Raw genomic sequence first — 14380 nt, 5'->3', positions numbered from 1 at the left:
ACTTGTGGGGGAAATACTTCAACTAAACTAGATGCTAAAAACATTAGCAAATCCTGAACATGCATGGATCCTACCGGATAGTATGATCCGCCACTTAACACTGGGTAAAATCCACCTGTTAAACAAGAGTTACAAACTAGCCTGGGTCTTAAGGAAACCAGTTGGAATCCACATTTTCTATAACCTTCATTATTTTTTTTAAAGATTTATTTATTTATGATGGACACAGAGAGAGAGAGAGGCAGAGACACAGGCAGAGGGAGAAGCAGGCTCCATGCCGGGAGCCCGATGCAGGACTTGATCCTGGGGCTCCAGGATCACGCCCTGGGCCAAAGGCAGGTGCCAGACCACTGAGCCACCCAGGGATCCCCTATAACCTTCATTATTTACCAGATATTACATGGCTTTTGACACTCTGAGGCAATTCCATGGAAATTGAGAATAGCTTTGAGACTACAAGTCAAACATCTATGACGCTTCAGCTGTGATTGTGCTCATGAGAGTGTAACTGTCTGGCACGATGTTGCAAGCTGACATGGGGAGAACTAATACATGGCTTTCTTTTTATTAGTGAGATCTCAGATCTCCACTATCACAGTGGCAACCTTCAACACCACCTTGGCATCGTTCAACGTAGGCTACGCAGACTTTTTCAGTGAGCATATGAGGAAGCTCTGCAACCAGGTGCCTATCCCGGAGATGACACATGAACCCCTGGCTTGTGCAAACCTGCCCCGAAGCCTCACAGACTCCTGCATAAACTACAGCTACTTAGAGGACACAGAACATATCGATGGGACCAATAACTTTGTCCACAAGAATGGCATGCTTGATCTTTCGGTAAGAAGCTTATCAAAGCTCGGAAGATACAGACTCTTTGATCTAGTTTTTAGGATGTTGGGAAAAACAGGCATATAGGTTCTTAGCAATGTTGAACCTCAAAATTAAAGGGCTACCTGTATAAAAAATTCCGTGGATGTGTCAACCATTACAGAGGCACCTTTCCCTTTTTTTCCCCAAGCATTATACTACATGACATGTGATCTCAGAATATGTTTATAATCCAAAAACATTATCAAATCCTGAATATGCATATATAAAATGTACATAAATGTGTGTGTACTAAGTCCCCTTTTTTGTAAAATAAGAGAAAAAGTTCTCAGTTTATTTTCTTTCATTATATAAGCAACATGACTCCAAACCTCCCGTGTAGAAAGGGAAAATGAATAGAAGCCCATTAAAAGATTTAAACTTGCATTCTCAAGAATGCCTGTCTTGATTATAGTTATTAGCAAATGAAAGGGTTGTTATAATTTACAATTATATTTCACAAAATTTTTTATTTCACATCAGAGAACTGGCTCAGTAAATAATGTAAAATATTAAAATCAATGAAAGGACATAATTTAAACATGCAAATATTTTGCATTTAAAATTGAAGTGTAAATAATGATACAATTGTGAACGCCTCAATGTTCCTCTATCTTGAAGATATGGAAATCATTGTTTATCCATTATTGACAGAAAGTGCAAAGCAGAGGATTAAAGCACTCTGATTTAAAAAAATCAGCTGACTATGAGAATATAAGAAATAGTGAAAGGGACCATAAGGGAAGGGGGGCAACTGAGTGGGGAAAAATTAGAGAGGAAGATCATGAGAGACTCCTAACTCTGGGAAACAAACAAAGGGTTGCAGAAGGGGATGTGGGTAGGGGGATGGAGTGACTGGGTGACGTGCATTAAGGAGGGCACTTGATGGGATGAGCACTGGGTGTTATACTATATCCTGGCTAATTGAATTTAAATTAAAATCAGTTGAACAGGTTTCCATTTGGACAAAAAATTACTGTCCCATTAATTCACTGTTCTTCAGGATCCCTATTAATTGTCTCTATTATGGCAATTTTGGGATACTTAAGTGAGATGATACATAGAATCATCTTTTTAACACATACATTTTAATTCTTTGGGTGACTTATACTCTATAGTAAGCATATACACAAGGTTCCAGTGCAGTTTAGATAGGAACATCTAAAGATTACCTGAATTATTCTGAAATGCAAAAAAACAGCCCAAAGAAAATGGACTAAACAGAATAACCAAATCTTTGTAGGAAGAGGTAGTTCAGGCAAATTAATCAGCTTCTGTTTATCTTTGTCTTCTCCTCAGGTGGTTCTGAAGGCTGTTTATCTTGTCCTTAATCATGACATCAGTTCTCGTATCTGTGATGTGGCGCTGAACATTGTTGAATGCTTGCTTCAACTTGGTGTGGTGCCTTGTGTAGAAAAGAACAGAAAGAAGAGTGAAAATAAGGAAAATGAGACTATGGAGAAAAGAGCAAGTGAGGGAACCTTCCAGTTCAAAGGAGTATCTGGAAGTTCACCCTGTGGATTTGGGGGCCCTTCAGTTAGTGGAGCTGGAGATGGTGGAGGAGAAGAAGGAGGAGGTGGAGACGGAGGAGGTGGAGGAGGTGATGGAGGAGGAGGTGGAGGAGGTGGTGGTGGACCTTATGAGAAGAATGATAAGAACCAAGAGAAGGTATGACTGAACCACCTTCTGTGTTCTCGTGAAATGTTGCCCCTAATTTCTTTCCAGTGCCTGCTTGCCAGCAGTTGGTAGACTCAGAATCACAGCTAGTAACTAAAGCAAGGAGATGGTGAGCCTAGAAATCTCTTTACCGGATTCTCACCAGGCATTAGCAGAAGTGGTTAGATGAAACTGTATCTCAATTCAGAAACCACTGCTGTTCAAGCAGTGTTAGAGCTAATTTCCTGGTCACGTATGTCTTCAGGGTTGTTATCTCAGTTACACTATATTACCATAATTCTCCGTCTGCCAAGAATAGCCTCTTTCTCAAGATTTTCAGGCTCTGACCAAATTGAGCAGTGTTTTCTTCTCAGATTGCCATAACAAAATGCCATAGATTGGGTGGGTTAAACAACAGAAATTTATTTCTGACACTTCTGGAGGCTGGAAAGTCCAAGGTGAAGGTTCCACAAGGCTTCTTAAGCTTCTTATGGGTTGTAGGTGACTGCCATCTGACTCTGTGCTCACCTGGCCTCTTTTTCTGTATACACACACATACACACACACACACACACACACACACACACACACACACACAGTTCTCTGGTGTCTTTTCCTTTTTTTTTTTTTTTTAAGGATTTATTTATTTATTCATGAGAGACACAGCCAGAGAGAGGCAGAGACACAGGCTGAGGGAGAAGCAGGTTCCCTGCAAGAAGCCTGATATGGGACTCGATCCTGGATCCTGGGATCACTCCCTGGGCCAAAGGCAGACACTCAACCGCTGAGCCGCCCAGGCGTCCCTCTCTGGTGTCTTTATAAAGGTACTGATCTTATCAGACCAGGACCATTCTCATGACCTTACCTAATCCTAATTACCTCCCAAAGGCCACGTCTTCAAACACCATCATATTGGAGCATAGGGCTTCAACATATTATGAATTTGAGGGGAACACATTCCTACCATAACAAGCAGTATAATTTTTCCTCAAAATAATGTTTTTTTCTCTTGATCTAAGGGACACATTTTTGGGCAGCCAATTTCAATCACTATGGAGAAAAGGGAAGAATTTTATTCAGCTAATTGATTGGTTTATTGGTGTTGGTTTGAAAGACTAGCCTTGGCACTCTCATGTCTCAGTGTTTCACATCTCATGATTTTAGCTTTCTTATTATTGGTTTTTCCTAAATTTAATTCCCTTTGCCTTGGTACCACCTTGTTTATGATCTCTGAACTTAATGCCAAAAATTAATCTTCTCCTTTAATTTGGGTTTTAGATAAGAATTATCATAGCTTGGGACTCTTGGATGGCTCAGTAGGTTAAGCGTTGGACTCTTGATATCATCAGGTCTTGATCTCAGGGTTGTGAGTTCAAGTCCCTGCATTGGGCTCCACGCTGGGTTTGGGGTCTGCTTAGAAAAAAAAAAGAATTACCATAACTTAAATTCACATAACATACACTGATTTCAGTTCAGAGCTTTTGTTGGAAAATGTTCAAATGCTAACAAGTTGAAATTAACAAAATATTTGAATCTCTAACATGTTATGATGTGTACACATCAGGTCAGGTGTTTACACATGTAATATGACACTGTGCAGAGTTGTACCATCTACATATTTAAACTATGAATTGGCCATCATTTCTTATAGGCTGTCAGGTTTTTATATCTGTAAAAGTGTGCAGTGTTCCTTCCTCTTTTGTAATTTCTTCTCCATCTCTTTCTAGTCCCAATTGAATTGACCTATTTTTAAGGTGCATTTATCATCTCTGTTTCTTCATCTTATTATCTACTCCTATCTTCCTAATATTCTGAGTCTCTGATCCAAATATCCTTTCCCCATATTCTTGGGTTTACAGAATCTTTCCTTTAGGATTTTCTTCCTCTGCCTTCACCAGAAATGTGTATTTTCTAATTCTATCATTCAGTACTCCATGTTCCTATCTTTGTACCAATTCGTATGTCACTGAGGACAATCCCCAAATCCTCAGATCTCACTCTTAACTAAATTTCCATGTTGTACCGATTCATCTAAGCTGGCTACTCAAAGAGCTAATAGATGGTATTGTATCCATTATAATATTCAACAGAAAATAGAAAGAAAAAATAGAGCTGTGAAATTTTAATAGGCTTTTAAAAAATATATTATTTACCTATTTGAGAGAGAGAGAGCATAAGCAGGTGGAGGAGCAGAGAGAGGGAGGGAGAAGCACAATCCCCACTGAGCAGGGAGCCTGATATGGGACTTGATCCCAGGACCCTGAGATCATGACCTGAGCAGAAGGCAGACCCTTAACCGACTGAGCCACCCAGGTGCCCCTTGATAGGCTTTTATTAGTAAAGCTTAGATATTCCAACTAATTAAAGAGGGCTTTGTTATGTATCCTAAGAATGTCTGAGGTCCATTGTTAGTATTATATTTTTCTTTAATGTTCTGAAATGTTATCCAATTGGTATCTGCATCTGATTTCTTATTGTAGACCTGCAAGTCTCTTGCCTATTTATAATCTAGTTATTATACTAAGTACTAGATAATATAAACATCATTTTAACTGAAGTTATCACTCTTGATTAGATGGGATTTTTTGATATCAGATTATAAGACAGCTACCAAGATACCAGTGTTTTGTAGTTAGTTCTGGAAAATACTATTCTTTGTAAAACAAAGAATCTATAAAATAAAACCTAACCATAGATCAAGTCATGTTTTGTGATTCTCACGGTTCTGTTCTGCCCTAAATCCCTGTTACCTTCAGTGAAATCAGAGAGTTTATCTAATTTTGCAACCTAGTAATACCAGAAGCATGGGGAATTTATTAATTCAGAAAGGAAGATCTAATTTCTATTTCTATATTTGCTACTGACTAACACTGAGAGCTTGAAATGTTATTTAGTATCTGTCCTGATTTCTGGCTGTAGCTTGGTACATCTTTCTGATTGTCTCCTCTAAGTGGAACCTAAATCCTAAGGACATCTGAAGGTGTAAAGAAAAATCTAAATCTGAATAGATACTTACAAAGAGCTTTTGGAGCTAGAGATTTTTTTAAAGGAACATATAGTAATCTAAAAATGAACATAAACCAACCTTCCAAATCAGGCTCTAGGTGAACTTTTCCGAGACACTGCTTACTGCCTGTGGCTGTGCAGCTTGTGCACTACACAAGGCCTCGTGGCTAATGGGGCAAGGAGGAACTGAAATCCAGTCCATGCTCTGCTCACTGAGATATTCATCCCAGGAATAGCTGCATCTATAGCCCTAGCACCCCAGGGCTGCATCTACCTACAAGGGCTCAGCTTTTTCTGACTCATCCGCCCACAGGAATGCCTTTTCTAATTTGCACGAAGTTGCCTCAAAGGAGAGCAGTGTCCCATACCTGGAAGTAATAATTAACATTTGTTTTGCTATTATTATGTGTCTTACATGTTAGCCTCATGGCTGTATGACATAGGTATTATTACGATTCCCATAATCATAGGGTGGTTAAGTGGCTGGCCTAAGGTTACAGAGCTAGTATTTGAATCCAAACTAAAACACTACTGAATTGGTGTATATATAATAAATAAATAAATGTTTATTGATAAGTCTGAGTCTTCCATTTGCAACCATCTGATCTATAGAGTTCCCAGGAAACAGACTCAGATGTGCAGATGTGTGCAGGAAGTTTCCTGGAGTGTCCTCTCAGGAGCAACATCTATGAGGTATAAAAGAAGCAGGCTGGGGGAGAGGGTGAAGTTGCACTTCAATATAGTTGTAAGAGAGCTCAGCCCATCACACAAGGAGCTCTAAAGCAAGGATGACTCTTGAAAGTGATCTCCAAGTGGGGGAAGGGAGCCCCCTTTTAGAGCCCCCACCCTCATTCTGCCTTTGACCAGCCATTGGGGGCAGACACCAGAAGAGTATAACCTTAGATGAGGCGAGTCTCCTTTATTTTTTTTTTAAGATTTTATTTATTTATTCATGAGAAACACACAGAGAGAGACAGAGAGAAAGGCAGAGGGAGAAGCAGGCTCCATGCAGGGAGCCTGATATGGGACTCAATCCCGGGTCTCCAGAAATCAGGCCCTGAGCTGAAGGCGGCGCTAAACCACCGAGCCACCCGGGGTGGCCTGAAGCAGGTCTCCTTTAGCTAAGAGCAGTGGCTAGTTAGGATCCCAGTAGAGAGCTGTCAGCCAGCAAAACTAACAGGCTCAGAGAATGGCCAGTTCTGCAGGGGACATCTCAGCACTACATCCACTACATGAGCCTGTAGACTAGAAAAGGAGGACCAACTGTATATAACTTTAATCCAAATTATGGATTATGTCTAGATAACTCCGTCTCTTTCATTTCCTACCCACATTCAAGTACTTTCTATGTGTGACTTCATTGTTTCCATAGCCCTCTGATCCACAGGACAATGGAAAAGCCCTTTATCATTTACAGAACAATGCTTATCCATTATTTTCTTTGTTCTGCACAGTATGCCAACATAGGGAAATTGTTAGGATCCTTCTGCCTCTTTGGAAATAATTCACAGAAGTTCATTTTTCTAGAAGCTGTGTCCTCCACTACTAACAAGGATTAAATGGAGCAAAAGAGAAGATGAAAACCGTTTTCATTATTCATCTCAGGAGGGCTTCCTATTTACCCTCAAAGGAAGAAGCAAGCTGAACATTGACAAATCTCTCACTTTGCTGGTGCATATTACAACACAGTGAAAATACAGAATTAGAAAATCCCTTAAAAATGTAAGAAGTTGCCATGTGATTTCAAAGTTCCAGACTGTGATCACTTCCAGAAATTTAGCAATGATCCTTGCCTTGTGGCCCTATGAGAAACCTGATGGATGACGGTAGCTTCTGGAAAAATCTATTTGCCTTCATCACTGATGGTGCCCCTTGTCTCTCTAGGTGGTTCTCATAGTCTGCCAAGGATACAGAAAGCATGTTTTCTAATCAAGAGGTCTACATTCATATCTTTTAGCACTAGAGGGTGATCAAAATGCACATTTTTCTTTCTTTTAAATCACATACTGGATTTTAGAAAGGTTAACTTGCTTGTTGAGCCCTTGACAATTCTGTTTTTGAAGTTGCACGTGCTCACCGTAAACATATAAAACTTGGTTTAATCACAAAATGGAATCTCAGCACCAAAAGGGTTTTGTGACTAAGTTGAACAGACCTCTTTCTTGTTCATGGCACTAGGATGAAAGTACACCTGTAAGCAACCATAGGCTTGCTCTCACCATGCTCATCAAAATAGTGAAGTCCTTGGGATGTGCCTATGGTTGCGGAGAAGGACACCGAGGGCTCTCTGGAGATCGTCTGAGACACCAGGTATTCCGAGAGAATGTAAGAGAATTAAAGTAGATTCCATTTCCTCTCCCTCTTCCCTGTCTCCAATTTGGGAATGAGTCCTTTGACAATGAGGGTCAGTGTTCCCTGAAAAATACTGTATTTCATTAGGGATGATTAATGCTGATTCGGAGTGGGAGGATTCCCACAACATATCTCAAGACCTCTAAAACCCAGGCTTAGGAAAGTTTAATTGGGAAAACACTTCTGCCTTGTGCCTAGGGGCAGACCAACTCCCAGTTGGTGAAAGGGTATATAATTGGAATGTGGAAATTAAGAGTTTGAAAGACCTTTGCAAAAATGAATACATTTAACAAGCCTCTGATGGTCTGTGACAAATGACTTTTTAATCATATGCCTGGGTACTATAGAAACATACTTTATAGTAAAGAAAGGGGTCAAAGTTTAGGACTATTTGTCATTCTTATGTGGATATGGAAAATGGCCCTTATTGGGACAAAACAGGACTGGAAAAGTAGCCAGTCATGTTCTGGCTGCTTTGTTTGAGAATGAACCTTGAACTCCTCCGTGTTGGAGATCATGTCCCCCTGAACTGTGTGAAACTTGGAACTCTGCGCTTGGGTTTGCAAAGCATAATTCTGTCATGGAACATGGTCATATTCCAGCTCCTTTTCATTTGCCTCCACCGATTGCTACTTTTCTTTTCACTCTTGAGCAACAACTCACCTCCATAGCAAGTCCCCACTGGGACGGTTGCCTCATGCATACATTTGAACTGAAATCATAAGAAAATATCCTCCTGAAAATAAGGGTTTTAGGCAAAATTGTGTCCAGGAAACCCTTTGACATAAGATGGCAGAGTTTTAGGATCATGTCAAAATCTGATGCCAGCTCATTTTTTTCTTGGTATTAGTTTTTGTCATGAAATGTTCACACAGTCCTAGCATGCTCAGTTTCTTTCTGTCATCTACCCATCTACCCATCTACCCATCTATCCATCTATCCATTTATCCATCCTTGTCTCTTTCTTTTATATTCTTTATGTTGAGTTATATTAGTTTGTTGCTTGTATATGGGGGGTTATATTCACAGTAATTAACTTCTAAATTCTGAAGCATGACAACTTTGACCAAGATCTAGATTTTGAGGCTCCAAATTTAAAAATCGAAATAACAATAAGGCAATAGAGACTTGACGTTGCCCCCATTTGGGGGCATGTGTATGTGATTTTTAATGTGTGATTTTTAATTCTATCACAGTATGAATAAATGTCTTCAAGGCTAAGACATTACCACTCCTCATACAGAAGACCAATTTCCTGAAATGAAACACTAAAATATAATAAGTGTCCTACTTTAGTTTGCAGTATACACTGGTTATGACACCAAAACTTGTCTTTCTAGACTTGGAGAAAGTAAGACTAGTTGTGTCACAAGCCATTGGAGAGACCATTTAATGCTTAGGAGTCCACCATGCTTTCCTCACTGAGACTACTGAACATTTCCTATCAGTATGTCCAGACAGTTTTTGTTTTGTTTTTTGTTTTTTGTTTTTTGTTTTTTTTTCCCAGTTTTTGACCTGCCTTCTCAGCTTTCCTGACTCACATCGTGACTCTTCTATTACCTTGTAGCCCAGTTTAATTTAATACTCATTATAGGGATTTTATTGGTCTATCCTTGTTCAGCAAATACATCATCCAAGAGATACAAATTCGAGAAATTATCTCTGGGAAAGTCTAATTCAAGAAGCTGGGTATTTGCAAATTTCTAAAACATTGAATTTTCAGAAGTTACTTAAGATGTTAAGAATATTTCTTACTTCTACTGGATCAGAGCCTTTATATTTAAAAAAAAAAAAGGAAGAAAGAGAGAAAGAGATTACTTTAATGATATTCATCAAAATGCCTGATAATTCCAGCATGTGTTTTTTAGGTTAATCATTTGCTGGTAGTCCCAAACTATCGAAAGGGAATTCACTCTGACAGTTTTATATCTCTTGGAGAAGTTTAGAACATTCATTCAGAATCAGAATACTTAAGGTTCAATATTCTGATTCTTGCTTATTAAACTTCCCATGGAACTCATTCAGATGTGCTAATAGCCTCCAAAGAGTAGATTTGAAACGATGCTGTCTTTGGTGTGTTTTGTAGAGAAGATAGGACAATTTGTGCTTCAGGGCATTCCAACCCAGAATTTTAAAGTGCTTCGTAAGTATAGCAATGAAGATCTTCGCAAATTCTTTATGGGATAATAATTAAATACTTCTTCATGTAGGAAATATGTAAATGCCTTGAAAACATAATTTTGTAGCAAACAGCATTTATTTTGTAAGGAAAAAAAATGAGCTTGCCTGAGATCTAGCAACCAATAACCTCTCTGAAATAAAAACACCTAATTTCACAATATTCTAGGACCTAGTAAAGGGAGAATGAAAACAATTATCAGTTCACCTGACTTTGTGGTATAGATGGAGAGATTACAGCAAGGTCATACCAAGAAGTTTATTGCTAATTCCAAGACTGAACCTTTGAAAATCTTTCCTTTTTCCTCTCAAATTTTCCCAGAATCCTTCCCTGGGCCTTGATTTGTCAAAGTAGTGATGTAACTTAAGTTTTCTTCTGGGAAACCATTAAGGGCCTACCTTGTAAGTTTGAATTCTTTGGGATTGCTGCCTCCATTCTTTCTTCCATGATTATGCCTGGTGGCCCAAGGTTCTCTATCCTCAATTAAGGTGGTCCTCACCCAGCCACCTCTCTTTCCTTGATCCTTAGCCTTTTCCCTCAACCTAGAGTCTTCTCCTGTTATTTCCCCCATTTCATTCCTTTGTCATGGACTTCCTTATATCTCTTACACAGAATGTGTCTTCAAGATATCAACTAATCTCTATTAATCCATCATGGTCAGTTCTTTTTGAAAGTGGGTGGTATCTGAATATGTTTTCCCCAGTCATTATCTGGATCCTTCATAGGACCTCTAGGATTAATATTAAAGAGAAATAACCACAATAAAGGGCAAGACTCTGACTCCTAATTTTGGTTCTGCTGTGAACCATGTCAACTTGGACAAAGTCCTTGACTTCCGTGACCTTCAGCTTTCTCCACTGCAGTATGGGGATACTCATCAAATCACAGAGGTATGAAAGTCAAGTGTTGTTATGCACTTACAAGCAAGAAACACATTTTAAACAGCAAAGCACTACATAAATGTGATTTTTCTCTTCATTGTAGGACAGGGCTGGGAAGCTTCTAATGACACCAGATAATATCTATACATTCTGTCTGTGGCCTTCTGTAGCCAGTGACTGTTACTTTATTTGTTCTGGTGGTGAGATAATTCCCTTTCCCTTTGCCAGACGGCAGAAATATTTGCTAGATCGTATAAAATATAATTGTGAATGGCAGGGTCTAGCCAATTAATGGGCACTTGATTTTTATATCTATAAGGCCAATTTTTGTTTAAATATCAAACTTTCACATTCAAATGCAGACACATAAATAAGCCAACTAGACTTGCTTTTATCTTATGCCTCCTTCATGCTTCAAGGATCTTCCTCTCGTGGCCAGATAAGAGGACACTGGATACCCACTTCCTATATCCCTCTCGCCTCCTCCATTAAATCTACCTAAGTTCAAAGTAGCTGAAAATGGGAGTGGTACACCTCTTCCCATTGCACAACGTCTTTGAGCTAAACCTGGATTACCAATTCTATAACCTGCCTAATTTTTTTTTTAACACTTTGGGCTTTTTTCACTGAGATCCTAAAATCTAGATCTTGGTGAAAAGATTGAATTCCCCTGGCCCCAGCATTAGACATTAGCCTTGGGTTTTACTTGGAGCAACCCTTCTCAAAGTAAAGTCTCTCCTACTACTCAGCTTGTCTCTGCCTTTTTCTTGCTCAGACAAGAGGGACTAGCAGGAGTGGCCAGCACCTGCCAGAAGGGAGGGATGGAAGCCTTTGCCTTTTGCAGGCTTCTATCTCAGACTAATGGATCCCTATCTTAAGCTGGTACCTGTGACTTTTTCACTTTTCTTCCTTCATTGCAGGCCCAGAACTGCCTCACTAAGCTATACAAGCTAGATAAGATGCAATTCCGACAAACCATGAGGGACTATGTGAACAAGGACTCTCTCAATAATGTAGTGGACTTCTTGCATGCTTTGCTAGGATTTTGTATGGAGCCAGTCACTGACAGTAAGTAAAGCTGTGCCAAGTTCCAGGAGAGATCACTATAAGGTGAAGCAGGTAGAGTTTCAGAGGTACCCTGAATATGTGGAGATAGAATTTAGAGGACAGTGTGTGTGTGTGTGTGTGTGTGTGTGTGTGTGTGTGTGTGTGTGTTTGTAATAGGGTCTAAATAAAAGCTTGAGCATCATCTATGATGACACATTTTGGTGGCTTTCTGATGACAACTTAACCTTAGCAAAGGGGATTTGGTAAAGCTGTGGCATCCTCACTGTTGTTAGCCCCTCAGTCCACTTACCATCACTCATGGCACTCCTCTCTGTTTCATACAACTTTCTGTTGTATGACAACACAGAAATCAAGGAACAAGGGAGAAGAAAAAAAAAAAAAGGAACAAGGGAGTATATTCATGAGTTCAACAAATATGAAATGAGTACCTATTGTGTGCCAGGCTCAGTGCATGGAGATTTTTTTCACAAAACAGGAAAGAAAAGATATATATATATATATACACACACACACACACACACACACACACACACACACTAGTAGTAATGCAATTTTGATATATATACACACACACCATATGTATATATACTGAATTTTTTAAAAACAGGCAAATGGAAATATAGGTAGCCCATCAACCATTTCATAGCTTCATTGCTTTATGAAAACCCCATCATAGAGACCTGTGGTGTGGGTGGAGGCGGTGAACACTAAATTCATGATAAATCAAACACCGTCAATACCACTCAAATGCAATACAGTAATGAAATGAAAATGATGTATGAACCCTGAGTTGAGTAACATACACATTTTAATTAGAACCCAAGAAGAAATAACTTAATATAGCCTTTTATGGTTTATATGACACATGTATGATAGTTGACTAACTTTTAATGAAGATCTATTTGATTACTTCTTTAACTTGTGTAGCTTAATGGAAACATTGTCTTGAATTGGTGCCTTTGCATTCCAGACAAGGCTGGGTTTGGAAATAACTTCACCACGGTGGACAACAAATCCACAGCCCAAAATGTGGAAGGCATCGTTGTCAGCGCCATGTTTAAATCCCTTATCACACGCTGCGCTTCAACCACGCATGAATTGCACAGCCCTGAGAATCTGGTGAGAAGTTCATCTCTTCTTCCCACAGGAGTTCTTGGTCTCTGTTCTAGGAAAAGTTCTCAGTCGTGGCCTTGAGAAATACCAGTTTGGAGTCTAAAAGTGTGCACTTTAAACTCTATTTTCCCAAAGTTAACAGTAGCTCATGGTAGAGCGTCATAATGCATTTCTCCTCGTTACTCATTAAACTACTTCAGAATTGACTTATCTTCCTCTCCCACCTCATAGAGTCTGTGGTGGTTGCTGAGATACTTACAAAGTACTTTGAGGCCTTGAAAAGAAAGAGGTGCTAGAGCACAGACCATTAGCTCATGAAATATTAAAGAATATTATACCAAGCATTTTTGAAACCACGTTTACTTTAAAAATTAATGTAACTATCCTGCTGAAATTAGTTTTGTTTTCTTTTATCGAACACCACAATTTTTTAGCTGCTCCTCATAAATGACTCTGTTAATTAAACCATTAAAGCCACCAGTGTGCGGGAGAAGAACCATGCCTCTAACAAGTTAGTGCTTAATAGCTGCCAAGGAAATTGTGGTTTGGGATACAAAAAGTAGATTAAGGCTGATGAATCTACATGAACAGATGAATTCAGTTCTCTCTGGGGAGTAAAGAAATGTTTCACTATTTTACCAATTTGTTACATATTGTGACTTCTATGTAGAAATCAGCCTACTTATACATATTGACACTATCCGCTAATCTACCTAAATCCAGGAAATCATTTTAAGCTATTCTAAACCATTGAAACTATTCTCATAACTTGAGGTAAACTAAAACTCTAAACCAAATGGAATTTAATTTTGCTGACTGTCAAAGCCACCTCAGCAAAGTTCTTGGAGCTTGAGAAAAGCATGGGCATCATCCATGCATTTAATTTGGTCATGGCAAGAAGTACTTTGACAGGTTAATTATAATACGTGTGAGCACTTTTTATCCATTTTAGAATGCAAAATTAGGTATAGAAGAAATAACTATTTCTTCATTTTCTTTAAATCATCTTAGTTTTTGACTTGGAACCCCCATCCCACCAGAATGGCTGAAAGTTGTACCCCAACATTCTTGGGTTTCTCTACTTCATGCAGAGATCTCAAGTCTTTGGTAGGACTTAGGACCTGAGAAGCTCCATGGGTCTCAGTCATCCGTACAATACTTATTATTTCACATACTACTTTCTGCTGTGTGCATGGGGCTGGGCGCTCTGGTGAATTTGGAACCCTCATTTTTTGGGGTCTTGTCCCTTCTGCCG

The 14380-nt window shown here is 39.2% G+C and overlaps 1 protein-coding gene across 14 annotated transcripts in view; it reads left to right on the top strand.

Annotated features, from left to right (window-relative positions):
* Positions 1-14380, top strand: part of UNC80 (unc-80 homolog, NALCN channel complex subunit) — a 215899-nt gene that overhangs the window by 48917 nt on the left and 152602 nt on the right. For 12 of the 14 annotated variants that reach the window (XM_072813429.1, XM_072813428.1, XM_072813427.1 and 9 more), the window contains exons 12-16: positions 572-840; positions 2170-2538; positions 7711-7857; positions 11865-12012; positions 12983-13131. In XM_072813429.1, the coding sequence (XP_072669530.1) occupies positions 572-840; positions 2170-2538; positions 7711-7857; positions 11865-12012; positions 12983-13131 (1082 nt within the window). The remainder of the gene's footprint in view (positions 1-571; positions 841-2169; positions 2539-7710; positions 7858-11864; positions 12013-12982; positions 13132-14380) is intronic. The other 2 variants (XM_072813432.1, XM_072813423.1) reach the window with 1 other exon arrangement.

Source organism: Canis lupus, chromosome 36 (assembly GCF_048164855.1).
Source record: "Canis lupus baileyi chromosome 36, mCanLup2.hap1, whole genome shotgun sequence".
NCBI classification, from domain to species: Eukaryota; Metazoa; Chordata; class Mammalia; order Carnivora; family Canidae; genus Canis; species Canis lupus.
The sequence above is the reverse complement of the archived record's forward strand: the minus strand, read 5'-3'. Positions and strand labels throughout refer to the sequence as shown.